We start from the raw sequence: 24920 nt of genomic DNA, 5'->3' as shown, positions 1-24920 counted from the left end.
GTACCATTGCTATTCTTAATAGGAGGATTTTGTATAATTGGTCTTTTAAACCGTTTAGCTGCTTTCCACAGAGAGTAGTCTGTCGTTTTATCAGCGCTTAGTTCACTGAGGTACTCCCCTATGAACTCTTGTTGTATGCTTTTGATTTCTCGCTTTAATTTTTGTGTGGCATTGTTTAAAACAGTTTTATCTGCAGGATTTCTAGTCATGTGCCAGTTTCGTCGTAGTTTTCTCTTTTCGGCTATCATATCCCTTATTTCTTTAGGATAATTGTTGCCTTTAGTTCTTTGGATAATAGTTGGTGAATTATCCCAAGCTGCTTGCTGGATCTTATTCGTAATTTTTTCTACAGCTTCATCTAATTCCTCGGGGGTTTTTAATGAGCCAGAGAGATCAATAATTGTCCTTTCTAATTGTAATTGGAAACTAGTCCAGTCTGTACACTTATTTGTTAATCGTGGTGGATTTTCTTTCTGTATGAGAGTGTTTTAATGAAGCCTTGGAAGGACAATGTGGAGATCGAATCGGGGGAGAAACTATTAACAACATCAGATATGCAGACGACACCGCGATCATGGCTGAAAATATCGAAGATCTTCAATTCCTTATAGATCGAGTCACTAGAGAATGCTCCAATAACGGACTTAACATAAATGCAACAAAGACAAAGTTACTTGTGGTTAGTAAACAAGACGTCGGCCCTATGCAACTAATTGTCAATGATGAATCAATAACAAAGTTGACCATTTTAAATACCTAGGATGTTGGATAAACGAGACACTAAATCCGGATGAAGAAATTAAAACTCGTATAGAAATTGCAAGAGGAGCATTTATGAAACTTAGATCTATTCTGAGCAACTCTCACCTGAACTTACAACTAAGAATCAAGTTCCTAAAATGTTATGTGTATCCTGTATTACTATATGGATGTGAAACCTGGATCATGAAGGTTAACATGATGAACAAATTAGAAGCCTTTGAGATGTGGTCGTATCGTAGAATGCTCAGAATATCTTGGGTTCAACACATTTCAAACAGAGAAGTCTTAAACAGAGTAGGTCAAGGCGAAGGTGACTTAATGAAGATGATAAAAAAGAGAAAACTTGAATATCTGGGGCAGATACAGGATGCTGCAGTTAATACTCAATGGAAAGATCGACGGAAAAAGAGGAATTGGTCGAAAGAAATATTCATGGCTCCGAAACCTTCGTCAATGGACTGGCTTATCAGCAGATCAATTGTTACATGCCGCACAAGATCGAGAACGATATCGGCAAATTGTTATGGAAGCTACCCACGCCTAAAAATTTGGGCACGGTACTTAAAGAAGAAGAAGATGAGAGTGTCACTGAGAGTAAGAAGAATTAGAGAATGATCCGAATTCATGTCCAATGCTTCTTCCAACGTGTACAATAGGTTGGGGTGCCTGTGCTCAGAACATCACACTTTAAGTGTTTGGTTGCTTTGAGTAGCTCTTTACCTTTATTTGTGGTTAATCTGGAACCCCAATGGACATGTTTTGCATTAAAATCGCCTCCTATAATGAACCTTTTACCGTAATTCATCAAGAAGTTGGTATAATTTTCTTCTTTTAATGCATGTCGAGGAGGACAGTACAACGCTACTATGATAACGTTATAATCTCTCATGGTTACGTTGACAGCTGTGGCTTGAATCTCTGCTGTTTGGTATCCAGTGTCTTGATAATGTCTAATGGTTTCTTTTATAATAACCGCACTACCCCCTTTTTCTGCATTATCTGGGTGTATTGTTTGGTATATTTTGTAGCCACGGAATCTGATATATGATTCTCTAGTAAAATGTGTTTCGGATATAAGGCACACATCTATTTTTTCAAGGTCAAGGACTATTTGCAATTCCTGTTGATGGTTTTGGAGTCCATTGGCGTTCCATTGCATAATGCGCAGTTGCTTAGCCATTTTTGTTTTTTGGTATCGCTCCTTGGGCGCGTTTTTCTAAATTAAGGATTCTGTTATCCATTTGATTTAGTCTGTCTAGTATTTGCTGCAATAGTATTTCAGTAGCTGCAGATTCTTTTTGTGTCGATTTTTCATTACAATTATTTTTGTTTTTTGCAATCTCGCTATATGTTTTCTTTTGTGTTTTTTCTTCACGCTGTTGTTCTACCCGTGGAATGGCATTTCGTTGTGGATGCCGAGATGGGTAAGGTTTTTTGGTTTGCTTTTGTCGGAGTTTTTGTATCTCTTTTGCAACGACACATCCTCGATAATTAGCTGGATGTTCACCTCCGCAATGTACACATTTAGGTTTGTCATCCTTAGGTTTTTTACAATCTGCTGTTAGATGCTTGCTAGTGCATCTGACACATCTTTGTTCCTTAGCGCAGTATTTATGTGTATGACCATAAGCCTGGCACCGTTTACATTGTGGTACAAGTTTATTGGTTTTTAAAGAGACTACTTCCACCCTGCTACCCATGATGTCAATAATTCTTATCTTCATCCTGCCTGAATGTTAGTAAAAACATATTTAAAGGTTCTTTGGTTCGGAATTTTAGCTTAGGAACAGCTTCCAAAAGTTTATATCCCCTTTTTCTTAAATCAGATACTATGCTTTCAGGTTTGCACGTGTGATGCAGTTTTTTAGCCATAACCTTTATTGGACGGCTTTGTTTGTTTTCATAAGAATGAAATAAATAGTTGTGTTCTTGGAGCAGTTGTGTTACAAGCCTGTAGCTTTCTCCATCTTGCACATTTATTTTCATATTTTCATTATTAATGATTTTAATTTGATATCCCTTAATTTTTTCATTAAGCATTTCATATAGTATATTGTAGTCTTTGATCCCATCTACAAGTATGGAGGGTGGTAGTTTAGGTTTTTTAATTTCATTGGTTTGTATATGTAGATTATTCAAACTTTTTTGATGTAGATCATTAGTTATGATTGTTTGTGTTTTAAATTTTTTCTTGTGTTGAACTCATATCCACTCGGTTTCTCTTGCTAATTCCTCTTCATCGGTTTCATATACTACTGGTATCGCATCTTCTCTGGTTGGTACGTTTTTCACTTGTTCGTATTTTTCCAAATGATTCTGCATTACTTGCATTTGTTGTTGTATTTGAGAAATCGTATCCTGAAGCCTTTTAACAGTTTCGGATTGTTCTTTCCATGCATTGAAATAGTTTATTTCATTAGTTGCCCTTGCTTGGTTCTCCTTCATCAGGGCCTGATTTTGCTGCGCTAGGAGTACTTCACCGGGCGTTGATGGCGTCGACGTGGATGGAAAATGCACTGGCTGCATAATAATTTGCTGCTGTTGTTGCTGCATTTGCAATTCAATGCTATTTACATCCATTTTTGCTTGATTTTGTTAAAATAATGTACTAAATAAACTTACCTAATTTAGGCAGAATTTGGTGCACTATGAACTGGCCTATAACACCTTGTCGATAACGACTTGGTGTTATTTTTATTTATCATAATGACTTGTAATAACTTTTTATGAATTCAGCAATTAAGTACTTATCGCCACTGAAACTTGATATATATCGGAGCTTGGTAAAAACACAACCTTACTCGTCAAAATTCAAATATTAACTATATTTCATTAATCTTGGTATAATTACTAACACTCAATTCATGATTTCTGATATAGACTTTTGTTCCCTTTATCGTTAAATTAAATTTTATAAAGATATCTCTACCTAACAATGCCCTAGTCGCTCCCTCGACTACGGTCAACGAAACATTTTCAACTCTATCACCTATTATAGTTTGTACCTCAATTTTACCTTTTGATATTACAGCTGGACCATCATAAAATTTTAATTTAATCAAACTTGGTTTTAACTCTATTATTGAAAAACATTTATTATACATACTATAAGGTATACAAGAAACGCCAGCTCCTGTATCTATTTCCATAATAATAGGCTGCTGATATATCAAAACAGTTACAGACATTGGCTTGATATAAGCCTCAACACTATTAATATCCACCTGCAGCATCTCCACCATACCATCTCCCTCTGAGGTATTGCCCTCAGCCTCTATATCTTCGGTTTCTACATATTCTACAAAATTATTTCTCCGAACTTTACATGCCACCGCAATGTGCCCTACCCTTTTACATAAATTGCAAGTAAATTTCCTAAACTTACACATTTTGAAATCATGATCCGGCCTATTACAATAAAAATACAAATTATCTCTTATATTACTTACAGTTATCCTACCAGTCTTAGTTTGATTTGATGCACTAGGTGGTCTTACTGGGATTTTTTTTTCACCTTCCATGTTGGCTTTTGAATAATTTATCTCCACTCCTCTGGATTCTTTCAATGCTGCTTCGTTAGCCAGTGCTATCTCTAAAAGGTCTTTTAAACTCTTCTGGGGACCTTCCTCACATAAACGGTCTAATATTGGGCCTGGTTTTATTCCAACTACGAATTTTTCTTGTACTCTATACATTAACTTATCACCAAATTCACATTGAGCTGCCAGATTTTTAACTTTAATATACCATTCGTTTATAGCTTCATCTTCCTGTCTCAATTGTTCAAACACTATTCTTCTTCTATAAACTGCAATGCGAGGTTTAGTGTCATAATATCATCAAATGATTTATCTTTTGGTTTACTAGGGGCACATATGTTTTTTAACACTTTATAAATGTCCTCACTAAGTAGTGTTAATAATAATAATACCGCAACTTTTCTTCCTTCTTCTACTAAGTTAGCCAATAGATATTGCTCCAACTTTTCTTCAAATATTTCGAAATCATCGCCACTTCTGAATGTTGCTAACGAAGATATATTTCCTGCATGTACAACAGTTATTGATTTTGAACCACAGGGCTCCATGGTAGTTCAGAGAAATAAGGAAAAAAATAGCCTGTTGGTGACACAACCCCCTCCAGGCCGAAACCAAATTTTTTGAGTAGTATGGATATCTATAATAATAACCTATATATTTCCTGCAGCCGATTTTGATGATATACATAGTTATAAACAAATGAAGATCAAAAAACGGTAAATTTTCGCTTTTTTCGTCTATTACTAAGAAAATAGGCATTTTAAACAAATTTGAGAGTAAGAAACTCATAAACCGTATAAAAAACTTCAATATGGCGTTCGCTTAATATGTCTATCCTTATTGGTTGCTTAGAAAATTGCAAAATAAATCATAAATTTTGAGTTTATATAAATATTTATAACTTATGTAAAAATTAACTTAGAACCTTCTTATTACACGGAATGCTGAGACTTATGGTGCTTAATTTATACCCTAAATTTCAAAGCAATTGGTCAAATAGTTTAAAAGTTATTTAATTTGTTTATCCCAAATTAATTTTTTTTGCAACACTGTAAGTCAGAAAATGATGAAGCTACAGTAATACTTTGGATAGTTTATGGAAGAAGGAAATTTACAGTGTTAATTTAATTAAAAAAAAATACAAAAAATAATTATAAATATTGCAAAATTATTTTGCAAAAACATGTGAATTAAATAAATGGGGGGGCTAACTTTGTCCCTAATTGTCCTAGGACAGTTGTTTTTCTTTCTAAATATGTATAAAAATTCAGTGTTTCTAAATATGAAAAAATAATTTTTCTACAGGTAACGGTTAAAAAGTTATTCTAATTGTTATAAGTAAGCAAGAAATCGACATGGTTTTTCAAAATAATTTAATACTGTTTAAAATTATTTTTTATCATTTATTTTTACTTAAGGTAATAGTATAAATGTTCTTCTTTCATAAACTGTCCGAAGTATTATTGTAGCCTCATAATTTTCTGACTTATAGTGCTGCAAAAAAAAATGAATTTGGTATAAACAAATTAAATAACTTTTAAACTATTTGACCATTTGCTTTGGAATTTAAAATATAATTTAAGTATAAGAAGTATCAGCATTCCGTGTAATAAGAAGATTTTAAGTTAATTTTTACATAAGTTAAGAATATTTTTAAAAACTCAAAATTTATGATTTATTTTGCAATTTTCTAAGCAACCAATAAGGATGGACATATTCAGCGAACGCCATATTGAAGTTTTTTATACGATTTATGAGTTTCTTGCACTAAAATTTGTTTAAAGTGCTTAACTTTTTGGTAATAGACGAAAAAAGCGAAAATTTAGCGTTTTTTGATGTTCATTTGTTTATAACTATGTATATCATCAAATTCGGCTGCAGGAAACATATAGGTTAATAATATAGATGTCCATACTACTCAAAAAATTTGGTTTCGGCCTGGAGGGGGATGTGTCACGAGAAAAATCTTATTTCTCTGGACTATGGGGGCTTGAATTTCGTCTCCACTTTTTGGCATTTTTAGTAATGTCTGTACTAAAAATATGTTAACAAACGAAATCCTTGAAATATAAATTTTCACTTTTCCTCTTATCTCGTCGCCAATTGATGTGATGCAAGGGAAAATGTGAATTATTAAAAATCAACTTTAATTACAACATTTTATATTCTGACAGACAATTATAACCTAACAAAACTTATCCGTTGACAACAATCAACATAATTCTTTTCTTCTTCTTTTATAATATACTACACTTGTAACATCTTGTCTTGGGAGGCTTCGATTCCGGGCACCATGCAAGATCGGCTGAAGGCGATCTGCTCGACATCGATGAAGTAGTTTTTGGGATTACGATTGAGGACTACTTTACCCAACTTGATGAGAGGATATTCGGCTTGGGGCCAAACCTTGGTCAAGTCGAAAGGATCGAATGGCGATCGTTGTGCTTGTTCTGGGGTCATGATTTGAACATAAGTGGTCCATGAGGGGTAATTTCCATCGGCGATGACGTTGAATAGGTCTCTGATGCCTGTCGAAAAAAAAAAATTAATTTAGTATTCAGTACCTAATTCAGTATTTAATGAAATTATTCAAAAAAACTAAATCAAATGAATAAACGGAAAAAAGTAGTATTTTAAAAGTGTGCAAAATTTTTAATTCCTATCTGAGAGCTTTCGATCATCAATACTACGATCAAAATTTAAAAGTATATGACTTACTGAAGAGAGATGCCATTGGTGAAAAAATACATTTTTTTTTCAAAAGTTAAAAAATTTCGAAAGTCATTAAAAATAAAGCATCTAAAACATAGAACATTAAGATACTCCACAAAACACACATTAAAAATGTTTATGTGGGTTAAGACGACAGAAAGATTTTGTCTATTAAGTACATATATGGTATTTAAAGCTAATTAGTCGATAATCGATAATATGAAACACGACACACATAACCTACATAAGAAACTAAAAGAAATTAGAGGTAACACACGGAAGAGAATACCACAAGTTATACGAAACTCCATTGGAGATCCCCAATTACCAGAAAAGTAAAAACAACAAACTTGGGAGCAATACATCAAGGACTTATTTGCTGATAATAGAGAAGAAATAAATGAAACATTATTAACTAATGAAAATCTAAAAATTCTGGTATCAGAAGTGAAGCAGGCAAATAAAAACTCAAAAAGTGGTAAAGCGCCAGGTCCCTATGAAGTTCCTGTAGAAATATTAAAAATCCTGAACGATGAAAATATAGAATGTAATATCTCGTACAAAAACACTAGTAAGCCCAAAAGTAACATTTATTCGTCTACATACTAAACTCGACTGGGTGATTATTTACATGTATAATTAACTAAAATATAATCTAATAACTACACATGAGGGTCGCGAGTGGGGCTTATAATTACATATGGTCAATACATTACATCACCCCACCCTAAAACTCTACTTATGACTAAATCGAGAAAGCTTCAAACAAAACTAAAACTTCTATTACATTTCGAATCCAAAACGTTCTGGTTCTTTTCTAACTCTTATTGGACGTCTATGTGGGATGCCTGTCTCTTGGATAATATTTTCAGAGTCTACTTGAGGCTCCCCACTTAGATTTGTTGAGTTGCTCCCCACTGTTGAGTTTGTAGCGGTTTGGATAACATTGTCCTCATTATTTTGAATATCATTTTCCCCTGAACTATCGTACATTGTCTCAGCAAATGTAATACCTTCTAAATTATTATTAAAAACTATTTTAATTTGGTTACAATGTCTTTTCCACATAAGTTTACTACCTAACGGATTTACCAAATATGCTCTTCTACCTAAAATTCGTAAAATCTTTGCTTTGCACCAGGACACCTTGGTGTTCCTATAATCTTTAACTAAAACGACATCCCCCACTACAAACTCTACTTGTCTCCTCCCCCTATAATATTTTTTTATTATTTTCTTGCGCTTGCATCAAGTTACGTCTAATTTGTGTTAAATCAACTGGGTTTGATTGTTGTTTTTGTAAATCATCAGGTTTAATTAAATCTAAACGCGTTCGCAACGCCCTTCCAAAAAATATCTTAGCGGGAGAATTACCTGTCGACAAGTGCACTGTGTTCCTATGTTAATAAAAATTTAGACAATGATAAATTAATATTTTTTTGATCAATATCTTTTAACAAAAAATGTTTAACTGTCTTAACGCTATTTTCAGCAGCACCGTTGCAATGTGCTGAAAAAGGAGGTATTGTTATATGTTTAATACCAATATTTAAAGTAAAATATTTAAATTCTTGCGATGTTAGCTGCGGGCCGTTATCACTGACTTCTGGTAAGCCATAACGAGCAAAACACTACCTAAGTTTAGCAGTAGTAGCCATTGAGGTAATTGAAGACATTGGACAAAGCATCCAAAATTATAAGAAGATTAGTTTTTCGTGTTTCGGCAAAATATATTGATGTGATCTTGATTATTGATATGAGATAATATTCTTATATGTCATTTAATTTAATCAATGCATTAATCATAATCTAATTAATTTACCAGATCACATATCAATATGTTTTCAATCTCAGGGCGAATTATAAAATTAATTACTTACTCTCGTGGCTTCTAAGTATTTCTCAATGGTTCCTAATCGGGATAGGAAAGAAAAGAGTAAAATAATACACACATATGGGTTACAATTATAATCAAAATATTGTTTATTTTATTTAAATGGCAATCACTGCTTAATATTTGCTAGATCTTATTATTCTTAAACATAACATTTACAAATGGGAATCTTATTTCCTTTTGGTTTCCAATTGAAAGTTTTTATTAACATTTAACTATTAGGATTTATTAGCAACAATTCTATTTAAGTTTGATGAAGCTTTTCTGATATTATTTATTATGTTCTTCAATTTATGATGTGGTATTTAATACGAAAAACCCATACATTCATGTCCAAACAAATGAGACTGACCTTTTTCTGGTGAACTGAGAATGTCTTCACACAAGACCCGTTTCCTGCTATCCTTGGCTGCGATCAAAACCTCGTCCTGGCTTTCAGTAATGTTCTCCTTTGAAAACTAGCTCGTCTAGCTCTCGTTCATGCTTCTGTCGTGATGCTGTATTCTACCTTTTTTCGAAACTGCAATCAGCTACCGGGACACTCTTGGCTCAAGGAGGTTCTTTTACTCTCAACCTGGCCTACCTCTCGTTCCACGATAGATACTCCACACTCACGGAACTACACCGGCTTTCTCACTCTCCGTACACTACCGTCTACTACTGGACTTCACTTCTCGACAGCTCAAAACATTCTGATCTCTCTTTTCAGTCATTCACCTACTTTCTAAATATCCCTTCCAGATTCACAAATCAACCTTCCACCACCAACTCTCATTCGCAGTATTCCTCAAAACCCATTTTTAATCTTTCTAAATATGCTTAATGGATTTCCAAAAAAATAGTTAATTCCCATTCTAAAATTACTTTCTACTATTTACAAAATTTAATGACCTATTCTCTATTTCCACTAAGTCTTATTTAGCATCGGCTAATGATCGAACCTTCCGCGAACAACGATAATGACCTATTATCGATTTCACTTGAGTTTTATTCTAAGCGCATTGTCCCGAGTTTCGTTTAATCACTTCTTAAAATTAAATATAACAATTTGTTGTATACAGGTTGTTCTAAATTTATATGCCCGTGGTTGAGAAAATTGAAAATATTTTATATTAAATTGAATTCTGCTTATAATTATCAAAATTTAATTTTCAGATCAAATAGAAATATAACAATATATGCACGCGTGACCAAACATTTTGAGGAATATTCCAACCTTGCAAGGGAACCTTAGAAGGATCTGCCTGCATGTTCTGGCAAGAAATGCAATTCTTGCTGAGAACTTCAATTTCTGTATTTAATGATGGCCAACAAATATAAGACCTAGCTAATAATTTCATCTTGACTATACCAAAGTGAGCTGAATGCAATTCATTCAGTAATTTATTTCGTAATTTACTTGGAACAATTACTCTTTGCCCCCACAATAAGACGCCATCTTCAATAGTTATTTCATTGCGTTTAAGGAAGTAGGGTTTAATTTCTAATTCTACCTTTGTTGGCCATTTGGCCATAACATATTTAGTTACACAAGACAAAATCGGATCTAATTCTGTTTCTTTTTTATATCACTCACATTAATAGGAATTCCTTCGCTTTCTTCTAATTAATTTAAACTAACAGTTTCCTCTATGTTAAACTTACAAGAATCTACCTTTATCGACTTATTTGAAGGCAACCTACTTAAAAAGTCTGCTACATTTTTGTGTGTAGATACATGCTTTATATTAAAATTAAAACTACTTAAAAATACTGCATATCGCTGCAATCTATTTGCCGCTGTAACCGGTATCCCATTTTTAGGGCCAACAATTGATACTAACGCCTTGTAATCTGTGATTAAATTAAACTTCTTCCCATACAAGAATTGGTAGAAACGTTTGATTCCCCACACTATAGCCGTTGCTTCTTTATCTAGAGTCGAATATGCCTTTTCGGTATCGCTAAGCGTTCTACTAGCAAAATATATTGGTTTTTCACTACCATCTTGAAAACTATGCGAAAGAACAGCTCCTTCACTACCATCTTGAAAACTATGCGAAATCTTGAAAACTATGCGAAAGAACATCTCCGATCCCATAATCTGAACTATCAACCGTCAAATTTAATTCTAGGGTTGGGTCGTAATGAACTAATACTAGATCTGAAGCTAACATTTGTTTAATAGTGTCAAAAGCTGATTGACACTGCTCATCCCAATGCCAAACTACATTTTGTTTTAAAAGCTTTACTTATATAAACAATGAACAATGTTTGGGAGATTTGGAATGAATCGATTATAATAATTTATACTTCCCAAAAACGATTTTAGTTGTGTCACATTCGTAGGTTCGGGGATATCCTCAATAGCGCGAAGTTTATCTTGACTTTTATGCAAACCCATTTTATCTATTATAAATCCGAGATAAGATACTGATTCCGCGAAAAACGTACATTTTTCTTTCTTCACTGTAAGACCACATTCTTGTAAGATCGCTAAAACTTTACACAAATTCTTAGTGTGCTCTTCCCTATTCCTTCCTGTAATTAGAATATCATCTAAAATAAAAAAATATGAAAAAAAAAATTTAAGAAAGGCTTTTCTTTAGTTACGAGTGACTAAAATTAAAAATATAAAAAAATCAACTAAAAAGCAAAAAATAAAAAAAAATTGAAGAAATCTAACACATCCGTCAAAGAAAAGCGTGGCGCGTGTTCATCGAATAAACGGTTTTCGCCCCACACTTTTCTTTAACGAATGTGTTGGATTTTTTCAATTTTTTTTATTTTTTGCTTTTTAGTTGATTTTTTTTATATTTTTAATTTTAGTCACTCGTAACTAAAGAAAAGCGTTTCTTAAAAATGTTTTTTATTGACTATTCGTGTATTGTTCCCGCGAATGCATATGTCTGCAAATTTTCATTCATTTGCATTGAAGAAAAGGCAGTCAAATTAACGTCTAAAGATTTGACGCAAACTATTGAACTAAATAAAAGCGTTTAAAAATAGATATATGCTTGGCATATTGAAAAATATTTGTTCCATAATACGCTGAAACTGGGATGGACCGGATACAACTCCGTATGGTAAACGATTAAATGCAAATAATCCCTTATGAGTACTAATAACCGTGTATTTCCGGAAATCTGGATGAATCATAACTTGCTGGTAAGCTTGACTCAGGTCAATTTTAGAAAACTCTTGACCACTCTGTAACTTAGCAAATAAATCATCGATCCGTGGTAGCGGATATTTGTCCGCTTCGATAAAAGGATTGATAGTTATCTTGAAATCACCACAAATCCTAACACCTCCATCATTCTTTAAAATCGGTACTATGGGCGTTCCCCATTCTGAAAATTCTACTGCAGAGATAATACCCTCCTGGACCATTCTATTAAATTCCATCTCTACTTTGCTCCTTAGTGAAAAAGGAACCACTCTGGGTTTAAAAAATTTAGGTCTGTCATCTGGCTTAATATTAAATTTACTATTAAATTTAAACTGAAATTTATTAAATGTGCCCAATTTATCAGAAACTGCAGTGGGAAAATCTTTTATTAACCATCCCATTATTTCATTATTTTTATCTGCTTCAATATAATTTAGTTCCCTGAAACCCATATTATAACATCTAATAAAATTTCTACCTAGTAAGGCTGGAGTTTCTCGATGCATAACATAAAAATCTAAATTATTTGTTTGTTTTGAAAAAGTTACTGGTAAGTTAATTTTGCCCTTAGGATAAACCTTGCCTCCCGAAAAATTAACTTACAATACATTAACTTGAGTTAATGGTTGTGTATTAAAATATTTGTTATATATGTTACAGTTCAAGTTGATTCTCAGTTAGAGTTGACTCCAACTAGTTGGAGTCAACTCCAACTGAAACGAGCAGTAAAAGTTGATTTTAAAAATTTAAATCAACTTTTACTAGTTGGAGTTGACTCTTCCTGGATCGATTCAGTAAATGTTGATTATACGAGAATCTCAAGTGCATTTTTGATGAGTGTGCGTTTCTTTGTTTTGACCGTTTCAACTACTTATTAGTATAGTGTAACGTCGCCCCCGTTAGGTAAATTATTCTGATTCGATTTTTTGCACAAACTTACTCAAAGAAATACATCCGTATAACAATCCTTATAACAAATACACAGGGTGTCACGCGGTACCGCGGTCGAAAAATTGTTTAACCAATTTCAGTAAAGTCAGTCAGTAAAGTAACTCTTTATCGAACGAGTCTGATATTACGAGCAGAGGAACAGACGCGTTCGATAAAGAGTATTGAGGTGGTGCGTACAAAATTGTATCGTCAATCATAAAAAACATTAACACTTACTTACAACTTTGAGGAAATTTTTTTAATTTTAGACGAAATAAAAAATTCGTATGACAGTAATGACAGATGACTTTTGCATGATGGCCGGTTTTGATGTTTAATCGATACTAGTTATCAATATTGTATACCTACCTAATTACTAAATCTGTAAAGTTTTGATTTATTTTGTATGAATACAATTGCGAAACACTACAGAATTTTACTTTTTGACAAATTTTATTAATAATAAGATAAATTTTGTACAATATTTTTAATAATTAAAGTAAATAAATTTTAATTTCACTCAAATAAATAATCGATTGCTGAGGGCAAATAATGATTGAAAATGAGGGCAAATAAGTACAATAATTTTGATGATTTGATGAATGATTTTAGTAAAGTTTGGCGATAAACAATGATTTTAAACAAATTCGCAAAAATACATAATTTTTTCACTTCGTACAATTTTTTTTTAAATCCGTTGGGCCTTTTTTCTCTAAAATTGACTGTTGTCGAGTTATTAGCGATTTAAAATTTGAAAAACGCCAAAATAACCTTTTTCAAGGTTTAATAACTCGGTTAAAGATAATTATTGTGAAAGTCGAGCGAGCGGCCGTGGAGTAACGGCATAATCGCTGGCCTCATACGCCAGTGCACGTGGGTTCGAGCCCTGCTAAAGACAAACCATTTTCATTTTCAATAATGACACGAGCCGTCTCACCGTGCCTCGGAGAGCACGTTAAGCAGTCGGTCCCCTGGGCTAGTGTACATCGACATTAGTTACTTGAAACAGGGTTAAAGATGTAATTGGCGCCGGAACTGTCCGAAAGGCAAAAATGCCATACGATATTATATATTATGAAAGTCAGAAACTAAAAAAAATCAAAGAATAAAACTACCTCTATAAGATCCTGAAGAAATTTTTGTCATTATTTCATTAATAAGATATTATTTTTAATTATCAACAATGAGCACTAACCGTGTATTGAGGCGGCCTTCAATGTGAGTGCGAGTGAGATTCACCATTGGACGGCTGGAATGGTGCATCTCTTTAGCACTCACCATTGACGGCCTCCTAATACGCACTTAGCGCTCATTGTTAATAATTAAAGATAAAGCTTAGTAATAAAATAGTGACAAAAATTTCTGCTGGATCTTGTAGAGGGGGCTATAAACTTTGATTTGGTCACTTTCTGACTTTCATAATAATGGATTTTAACCGAGTTATTAAGCCTTGAAAATGGCCATTTTAGCATTTTTCAAATTTTAAATCGCGTATAACTCGACAACAATCAATTTTAGAGAAAAATCACAATAGTATATTGTACAACAAGAGAGAAAAAAGACATATTTCTCACGAGCGCAGAAGTTTGTTGGCACGAGCCGAGGCACGAGGCGAGTGTCGCAAATCAAGCGAGAGAGAAATATGTCATTTTCTCTCGTGTTGTACACTGTACTTTTTCTATGGATGCGTTTTTGTCAAGAGTTAAAACTTCAAAATTAAATAATTTAGGTGCTTTTAGGTATATTATATGCCTAAATTGGAATAAAATACATATATACACATAGGTATTTAATATTCTTAATATTTATATACTTTATTTATTTAAAGTTATAATTTACAGTTGAACAGTATTATAAAAGGTAATTTTTGATAAGTTTTGACAAGTGTCAACACATTTTTTTTGACAAAAATAATTGTGTTTGTATTGTGCATGTTACCATGGAAATGGCTATCATATGTATGTAAACCGGCGGTGAACCCGTGAGAAAAAATATTTCTCACTGCAATGGCCGACTTTTCTCACTGCCTGAGAAATTGTTCGTTTTGAATGTATGTAAGTAGTGAGAGAAGTTGCACATTGTATAGCATCCATAGAAAAAATACCTTTTTTTGCTCAGAATAACCCAAATGATCTAAAAAAAAATTGTTCGAAGTGAAAAAATTATTTTTGTGAATTTGTCTAAAAAAATTGTTTAAACAATTTATCGATCAAGGTACTGTCTGGCACCCAGTAGATTTGTTATAAGGACCTCTTTTTGAGTAAGTTTGTACAAAAAATTCGAATCGGAGTAATTTACCTAACGGGGGCGACTATACAGCCTAGACTAATTTGAACATATTCAGTAACATTTAATTTCTAGAATCGGCTGTTTGTGTGAATCAGAATCAACTTTTACTAAATGGCATTGGGAAGAGTATACTTTTCCTAGTTGGAGTCTACTTTTACTAGTACATGTTGAATATAAATCTTCATTTTATATTTATAATCAACTTTTACTGAAACCAGTCGTTAGAGTTGACTCCAACTAGTTGGAGTCAACTCCAACTGGATAATCAACTTGAACTGTAACATATATACTAAATGGTAGGACAGAAACCGCAGAGCCCGAATCTAATTCAAATTTAAACATTTTACCGTTAATTTTAATATCAATATAAATTGGCGGATCATTGTTTGATGATATACACAATACAGATGATTCAGTTCCTTCTTACAACAAATTTAAAAATCTATTTCTACATACCCGTTTTAAGTGTCCTCGAACGTTACATAAATTGCAGATATAATCCTTATAGGGACATAATGAAGGTGAATGTCTTCTAGCACACCGGAAACACTTTTGAACTACCACTGAACTACCATTACCACTACCACTGAACTCACGATTCAAAAAATCCGAACTATGTCTCTGCATCCCTGAAGTTGAAGGTCCAGTCTCTTTAAATCGCCGTTCCTGCTGACGTCCTCTGGCATCCTCACGCTGTGATACTTGCAATATTTCCTTGTCGCAACTTCCTCTCGTTATTTGACACACCTCTATTTCTTCTACTGGTTCTGTTTTCACCCCATTTCTGTTATACACTTCGTTAATACCAGTTAATGCTGCTTCTTCAATCTGTGCTGTTTCCATAGCTTTATTAAATGTTATATCTGATTTCAGTGCAAATAGCGTGTTCTTAACTTTTCCATCATTATATTTTAAAATAAACATATCTGTTAATTTTGTTTCCAAGCTATCTCCAAATGCACAATTACCGGCTAGTTTTTTTAACCGCACACTCCAATCTTGTACACTTTCACTTTTTGCTTTCGAAGCATTATAAAACTTTGCTCTTTCAACCCATACCAAACAAGTTTTATTATAATAGCTATCTAGACTTTTTACAATGACATTGAAATCACATTCCTCAGGTTTTTTAGGCATTGATAAATCTGACAACAAAATATAAGCTTCTTCTGAAAGGCTGTATAACAAAATAGCTCTTTTAATATTAACATCTGTAATTTGTCTTGCGATGTAATATTGTTCTAATCTTGTAATAAAAACTTTCCATTCACAACTTCTGGGATTAAATTCTAAATTCAACGATAAATCTAATTTCCCGTCTTTCGACATTTTGTATTTCACTTTTATAAACAATCTAAAAACGTTTTACCTCGTCGCCATTGGGAAGTTCTGATAGCAGCTACAGGCAAAAGAAGGATTCAAGACACGCGGTGGAGTGCAAGAGGCGATGCCGTAAATGTGACATGACATCATTGCAAAGACATTCTCGTCACTTGGAAAAACTGACAGAGGTAGATGAAAGCTAAACACTAGGGCAGATGCAGGTGCTTTACTAGTTTCGATGCAGTCATTTTCCTTTCTTTGTTTTTTGGCCTGTTGCAACCGGTGCTACATGAAGTGAATGATGCACAAAAATATTTACAAACAAGGGGACTTGACATAAGATTGTGCGCTCAGAAATGCTTTGCAGATTATATTGACAGAGAAAAGAGAGGAATTGGCAAACGGCGCTGTAGGTTATGCAAAAATATGTGTGAAGAACTTGGAATTTCCATAAAACCTCGGAGGCGCATAACAAGAAAGAATATTTTTGATGACGGAAAAATGAGTCGAGTCGAAAGCTGTTTTCTTCGTTAGATAGAGTTATTGTAGAAATTCGTGAGCATTTTCAACAGCAACAGAATTTAACAGATAAGTTTGTTTATCTAACGCCAGCTATGTTATTAGATCCAGACAACACTGAATGTAATCTAGACTACGCATCTGACGAAATTGACGAGCAGAGAAATTGTTCAAGCTGGAAAAACTTCGACTGCGGACTGATGATGATGCAGATGATTAATGCAGACTCACTTGAATTATTTAAATTTATTGTTAAATACAAGCTGGAAGATGCTCTGCCCAATATTTTAATAATGTTCCGAATATTTTTCACAGTTGCTATAAGCACTGTGAGAGGAGTTTTTCAAAATTGAAAATGATTAAAAATTATTTAAGATCGATAATGAGTAGGTACTCTAAGACGAACTAATTTGGCTATTTTGTCTATTGAGCAAGAGGTATGTGATGCGATAGACATTGATGGTGCAATAAAAGACTTTGCTCTTAAAAAAGTAGACGTATAAATTTTTAATTGAAGACGGAAGTTTTGTTTTTAATTCTAACAAATACTCATATTACTTTTCAATAAAAATAAAAATATAACATTATAGTATCGTTCTAGTTCTAATTAAAAATTGATTTTATTTAATTTTGTCGATCGTCAAGGTGTACCTAATCTTAAGTGATAGGTACCTAAGTTATATCAATGTATCTAATTGGTAAAAGTAAAAGAATTCTTGTATTAATAAACGTGATTGTAAAGATTAACTTTTTTATTTAAAATCCAACCTGTATAATGCAAAATAATGATGACTGTTCTCGCCGAAAAGTTCTCTATAGTTAATGCATGAAATGTTATACAATAAATTAAAATACCTAAATAAGAGGGCGGCAAAATTGTCTGCCGCCCCGGGCGGCCGACACTCACGCTACGCCACTGAAGCAAAACTATATAATTTACTAAAAAAAGAAGAAGACAAAACAACAAAAAAGTTGTTAATTAGTAAAAAATTCCCGGGACCCCGATTATTGGACCAGCATTTCAAAATGTTTAATCCCCGCGGCTTTATTAAAAAAACAAATGAACAAATTAGAACAATTTTCAAATGTCATTTTAGAGGGGAGTTAAATTGAAATTTGAATTTATTCAATACATTTATCGAAAATGTACATAAAAATAAAAGTAATGAGATTTTAAACAGGTTTATTTTATTTTGGTAACAACCGCCTTTTTGCAATTGAAAATATAGTAACATTTGATAAACAAATTAAATATCTCATAAATTATTAAATATTTTTTAACCAGTCTTTTTTGGTTAATACTGGTAACATAGTGCAACTTCTCCTATTCTTCTTCTTTTTATATAGACATTACTCTGTCTGTTTTTCAATGTGCCTCCAGTAAGTTGTCATTCCATCTTTTTCGTGGTCTTCCCACTGATCGTCTTCCTATTGGGGAACCGTCTCTCGCCGTCCTTACTACTCTATTTGTTGTCCTTCGGCTTATGTGGTCTTTCGGCTTATGTGGTATGTTATTATTGGTCTGATGACTGTTTTGTAAATTCTGCCTTTCACTTCTTTCCCGATGTTTTTATTTCTCCATATTGTTTCATTCAGGCAACCTGCGGCTCTGTTTGCTTTATTCACCTGATTTCCACTTCTGTTTCGAGCTTTCCGTAGCTGCATAGTGTGATGCCTAGATATTTAAACTCCATGACTTGTTCTATTATTTGACCCTCCAGCTCTAATTTACACCTTATTAGATCTGCTCTTATAACCATGCATTTAGTCTTTTTTGAGGAAATTAACATGTTAAATTTTCTAGCGGTTATATTAAATTCGTGCAGCATACGTTGTAAATCATCTTCACTTTGGTTAGTATTGCGTCGTCTGCATAGCAGATATTTTAAGTTGATTTTCTCCCATTTGGTATCCTTTTTTGGTTCTTACTTTTTTTTATTATTTCGTCCATGATCAGGTTGAACAACAGAGGACTCAGGGAATCTCCCTGTCTTATCCCATTGCCAGCTTCAATTCAGTCAGTTAATTCTTCATCTACTTTTACTTTTATTGTGTTGTTCTGGTAGATATTTTCGATCGTTTTAATTATTCCTACATGTACCTCTCTTGCGTACAATAAATGGATAACGTCTTTTAATTTGACCCTGTCAAATGCCTTCTTAAGGTCCACGAAACATAAGTATGCCGGTTTGTTGTATTCTAACGATTTTTCTTGAATCTGCCTCATTATAAATATAGCGTCGGTGCATGATCTTCCCGACCTAAAACCTTGTTGTTCTTCTGCTGTTATATTTTTATTCAGTTTGTTTGTTATCACTTTGGTCGTTAATTTTAGTGTTGTGTTTAATAAATTAATTCCTCGGTAATTCTCCGTGTCCGATTTTTCTCCCTTTTTGAAGAGAGGTATTAGGATGCTTGATCTCCATTCTTGTGGTATTCTGTTTTGTTCTATTATTTTTTGGATTAGTTTTAATACTTGTTTCGTCAGGTCTTGTCCTCCATACTTTAGGAGTTCATTCGATATTCTGTCCTCTCCTGGTGATTTTCTATTTTTAATTTCCTTAATGGTTCCGTTACCCCTGCTTCTTTAATATTTATTTCTTCGTTTGTTGTCACTTCAGGTGTTGGTGGTTCGTTATCGTTATCTTTAGCAAACAGAGATCGAAAATAGTCTACCCAAGTTTCCTTCTGAATGTGTTTCGTTTTTATTAGTTCGTTTATCTCTTTTCTTTGTCCTCTGATCATTCTCCATATTTCCTTTTGTGTTCCGTAGAAGTCGTGTTCCATCTGTTTTGAGAAGCTCTCCCAGTGTTCTCTTTTTATTTGTCTGACTAAAGGGTTTGTTTCGTTTCTAATCCTTTTATAGTGGTTGTATGCCTGTTGTGTTTGTTGTGTTCTGTATTGTAAAAATGCTTTCTTCTTTTCTTCACATTTTATCTTTACTTCTTCTCGAAGCCATGGGGTTTTCTTTTTTGATATATTGCTATTCGCTACTTTCCTCTCTCCAAGTGATTCTGTTGCTGCGTTAATTATGTTACTTTTGAGTTCTTCCCAGCTTTCCTCGATGTTATCGTTTTCTAGTATTTCACTATCAGCAATTTTCTCTGTTATTCTTTTTCTATATAAGTACTCCGTGGATTCCGTACTTAGTCCTTCGACTTTGATTTTTGTTTGTGTTGGTTTTGTTGTGTTGGTGCTTCACACCTCTTAGGTGTGAAGCATTTCATGGTGATTCTAATTTTACATAATACTAGGCTGTGGTCACTACCTACATCTGCTGAGTTGAGGCATCTTACGTCAATTATTTTTGATGGATGTATATCTCTGTTAGTTACAACATAGACCTTTGTCCACGGGTATTATTGAATGTATATTTGTGTTGGTTTTTGTGGTCAAAAAAGGTGTTGTTTATTCGAAGTTCGTTATTCGTGCAGAAGTTTATCATCAGTTCTCCATTTTCGTTTTTGACATTCTCATTATGTTTTTGTTTAATTCCAGGTATTACTTGGTTGCCTATTTGAGCGTTAAAATCCCCCAGTATTATCAACTTTCCTCTAACTTGATCTACTACTTGTTGCAATTGATCATAGAATATTTCCCTTGTTGTTTGGGGCTTACTATTTTCTGGGCCGTATACTCCGATGATGTTCAGGTCTTCCTTCTCCATTCTAATTTTTGCTGCGACAATCCTTTCTGATACATATTGACACTCTTTGATGTTATTTTGGTATCTTTGGTGTATTAGTAAGGCTACACCCTCTTTGGCCCTGTTTTCTTTTGCTACTCCACTGTAGATTAGTATATATTCGCCTAATTTTGACTGGACTTTTCCTTTCTTTTTGGTATCCTGTAGAACGCATATATCTATTTTTTTTCTCTTTTAGCTCTTGGGTTATTTCTTGATCTCTAGTATTAAGCGATTCTATGTTCCAAGTGGTTATTCTCAACTTCTCCTATTAAATAAAATAATTTATAGTGCTTATTTAAAACGCAAAAAACATATTTTTTGCAAATTTGATTTTTAAATTTTATATATAATTATTTAAATAAAGAGGGGGTCAAATTTAATTTGGTAAGTCTCAGGTGAAAGACTTGTCCTTCAGCTTTGTAGAAAAAACCCTAAGGACCTTCATTAAAATGTAAATTACCTCAGCTGCTGAAAAAGTAAATATTGTGCAAAAATGACCCCTTTTTAATTATTTAAACAATGATCCCCTTATATGATTTGAATACTTTCTTGAAAATATCTTTTGTACTCACCTAAACTTTGATATAAAATTTGTTCAAACCTGTTCGAATTTACTTAAATTTTGATTTAAATGTACCTACTGTAATCTTATTTTACTAGACTAATTTATTTTTCCAAGATAACGATACTGTTAATGGAAGTGTTTTCTTTAATATTAAAAACGTATCAATATGATTTAGATATTAATTAAATGCAATAAAAAATTTTATTATCTAGTGTATTGAATGCAACATATTACCTGGTTAGATTACCCGTATGTGCGCCAATGGTGAATATTAAATTCTTAATTGTATGTCAAAAAATAGATAATAACTACGTCTTACGACCCACCAAATTTCATTTGCATGTCTCAACAGGTTTTAAAGCAATAAATAAATCGTCAGTTTGTAAGAAAAATTTCAACACCCCCTATCTCGGAAAGAAGCATTTGTGGAGACATAAATTTAAAAGCAAACTGTCGTTATTTTTTCATGCCGAATTACCCCTTGTTTTTCAAACTTATTTAAATACAACAGCCTGTATTGATGAAAAACATGGCTAGTTGTTAAAGTACCTAACTTTTTTATGGCCCAACATAAGCGAATAAATAAAAATACAGGATGTTGAGAAAACATGAGGCTATAGTTGAGTTTTAATTTCAGTATTCTATAATGCTAGAATATTCCACAGGGTGATGCGAACTTTGAGAAAAAGTTTAATTGGTACACCCGGTATACAATGACAAATTGCCTGTTTAGCAACAATATTATTACAGCGATATTGTTAAAGAATAAGGCTATAACATATTAAAAAATCACTTAAATCGGACATGTTTAGGAAATTCAAGACATCAAAAATGACCCTTTTTGAGCAGTGAAAGTGAAAGAAACTTTGTAAATCGATTATTGTAACTAAAATTACTTCGTAACTAAAATTATTAATTCAAAATACATCACTACGACTATGTCTTGGTGCTTTTAAGTCTAGCCCCGCTGAAAGTATCTGTGTAGAAGCTTCAGAGCCACCACTCCACCTAAGAAGGCAACAACTTCTACTTACATACTTTGCAAGAATATCAGTAAATTAAAGTAACCCGGTAATAAATCTAATCAAATCCATAGAGCCTCCACAAATATTATCTCCTTTATTGAATTCTATCAACCTTTCACATACTACTGCTATTTGTACTCCTAATACAGCCCCTTGGCTAAACAATCTTCCAATACTCAATACCGATTTATGCAGATTCGATAAAACAGAAACCCCAAACTCACCCCTCAGAAAATCCTTTCAAAACATCCTCAGTTCAACACAATTTGATGAAATATTATACACCGATGCGTCCAAGAATGAAGACTGTTGTGGCTGCGCTGTGTCCACAACGACGACGACAATAACCTCTGTGCGACTACCTAGAAGCTGTAGTGTTTACACCGCAGAATTGTATGGACTACTTCAGGCACTAAAGACTTCACTTCACCCTACTTCAAATGAAATCAAGAAAATCTCCATATGTACAGATTCTCTCTCCTCGATTCATTCCATAAGATACATCTTCACAAAAAATCCATTAGTCCAGGAAATACACAACATCTGCAACCAACTATATACCAATAACATAACAGTAACAATGATTTGGACTCCATCCCATGTTGTTATATTGGGAAACGAAAAAACAGACCAGGCCGCTAAGGCAGCATGTTCTTCTGACACAGCCTTCAAGCAGGTCCAAACCTACACGGACCTTAAAATATTGTTTAAACAAAAAATTCTCATCTCATGGGCAGACCAATGGAATAGAAAAAAAACTAAGCTGCACGAAATTCAACCTAACTTATCTCGGCTCAATATGTCATCCATGAACAGGAAAGAAAAATCAGTTATTCGCCGACTACGAATAGGGCATACACGTCTCACACACGGATACCTTATGGCGTCAGAAAACCCTCCAGTATGCCATTTCTGCAATACTCTCCTTTCCATTAAACATGTAATAATAGACTGCTGTCAGTATGCTTTCTCTAGAAACAAGTTCAAGTCAAAAGGGAATTTAAAAGACATCCTCAGTGTTCCAAACGTTTTTGACTGTGTTCTAAAATTCCTAAAAGAAACACGTTTATTCCAACTAATCTAACCAGTGCAGTGCACAGTGTTTAATATATAAGTTTTATTGTTTGGCTTCACTAATAAGAACTAATTGTATCAAATGTATATTTGTACTTATAATGTATGTCGATGGTGAAAGTTCCCAACCTCCTATGTCAATTTTTGGCTATTTTGTTTTGTTACCCTAAATTAAAGAAAAATATGTATTTTTACTATTTACAGCTCCTATGTTTTTATTTCATTAATTGGCTTATAGATGGCCATACCTGAATTAACGACATAGGAGCTTGTAAACAGTCAAAATACACATTTCTCTTTAATTTTAGGGCAACAAAACAAAATATCCAAAAATTGACATAGAAGGTTGGGAACTTTCACCATCGATGTATAATGTATGTATAATTTGTATCTATAATGTTGTAAACTATGTAAACTGTTCCCGTGTCAATGACCAGTAGCTGTCGAGACACGTTAATTACAAATAAAAAAAAGTATGAAAGCTTCATGCTAGTTTACAGTACCGCTTATTCTACCACTTTTCTTTTTTTGTTTAATATTTCTGTTTTTTTTTTGCTGTACTAATTAATAGTCGTAATTTTCTTTTTTCTAATCCTTAGCTACTTCAATTCTAGGGTCACATCATTGTATCAAAATTATTTTATCTATCTCAAAAACTGTTAAAATGTTTATTATGTTCGTGAAATAATTAATACTTTACATTAATTAGCACAATAAGATAAGGTACAAAATTGAAAGTATTTAGGTATGATCGAAGCGAAGATATCGGTGGGATATGCACATTTTATCAAAGGTAATACCACGAGTCCTCTAAATTTTATAGATAAATTTTTTTGTTTTCACGAAAACTACTTTATTTGGTAAAATTACGAAAACAAACCGAATGATAAAATCACGAGTCCGAAGGACGAGTGACTTTATCCATTTCGGTTTGTTTGAGTGATTTTACCCTAAATATAGAAGTTTAAGTATGAAAACGAAAAAATTTATCAAGCAAAATTTAGAGGACGAGTGGTGTTTGAAAAGATTATTTTGTGAACCAATATGTATTATTAGTAAATACGGGCATCTGTGAAATATTTTTAAGACAACTAGGATCAATGTCTTAAGTAGGTTCTAGATAAATTATTTTATGATTTAAAAATGAACCAATTTATTTATTATATTGTTAATACATAAAAAACTGTTTAAATCGAAAATGAACAATTATTAAAAACACAATTTTCATAACTAATATGAGATTTTCCAATGGCGTTCGTAACGTATTATGTGAAATTTAGGGTACCTTTAGTTTTATCAGGGAAGAGACTGTTTTATCAAGGAAGAGGCTGTTTTATCAGTATTACACTCAGTGATTGGCTAGAAGGTAGAACGACGCGTGGTGATTGGCTGAAAAAGCAAAAACGTCAGAATTTGACAGGTGAAAAAAATAATCAATGAAATTCGATA

The 24920-nt window shown here is 33.1% G+C and overlaps 2 protein-coding genes across 2 annotated transcripts in view; both read right to left on the bottom strand.

Annotated features, from left to right (window-relative positions):
• The window catches only part of LOC126892258 (catalase), a 540038-nt gene that overhangs the window by 57701 nt on the left and 457417 nt on the right, over positions 1-24920 (bottom strand). The window lies entirely within an intron of this gene.
• LOC126892268 (catalase-like) overlaps positions 1-24920 on the bottom strand; it is a 290237-nt gene that overhangs the window by 74009 nt on the left and 191308 nt on the right. The window contains exons 3-4 of the mRNA XM_050661781.1: positions 6555-6829; position 5273 (exon numbers count right to left, since the gene is read on the bottom strand). Coding sequence (XP_050517738.1) covers position 5273; positions 6555-6761 — 208 coding nt within the window. The 5' untranslated portion in view covers positions 6762-6829. The remainder of the gene's footprint in view (positions 1-5272; positions 5274-6554; positions 6830-24920) is intronic.

The sequence above is a fragment of the Diabrotica virgifera genome, chromosome 9, assembly GCF_917563875.1.
Source record: "Diabrotica virgifera virgifera chromosome 9, PGI_DIABVI_V3a".
NCBI classification, from domain to species: domain Eukaryota; kingdom Metazoa; phylum Arthropoda; class Insecta; order Coleoptera; family Chrysomelidae; genus Diabrotica; species Diabrotica virgifera.
Note: the sequence above shows the minus strand (reverse complement) of the source record. Positions and strands in the feature narration are given on the sequence as shown.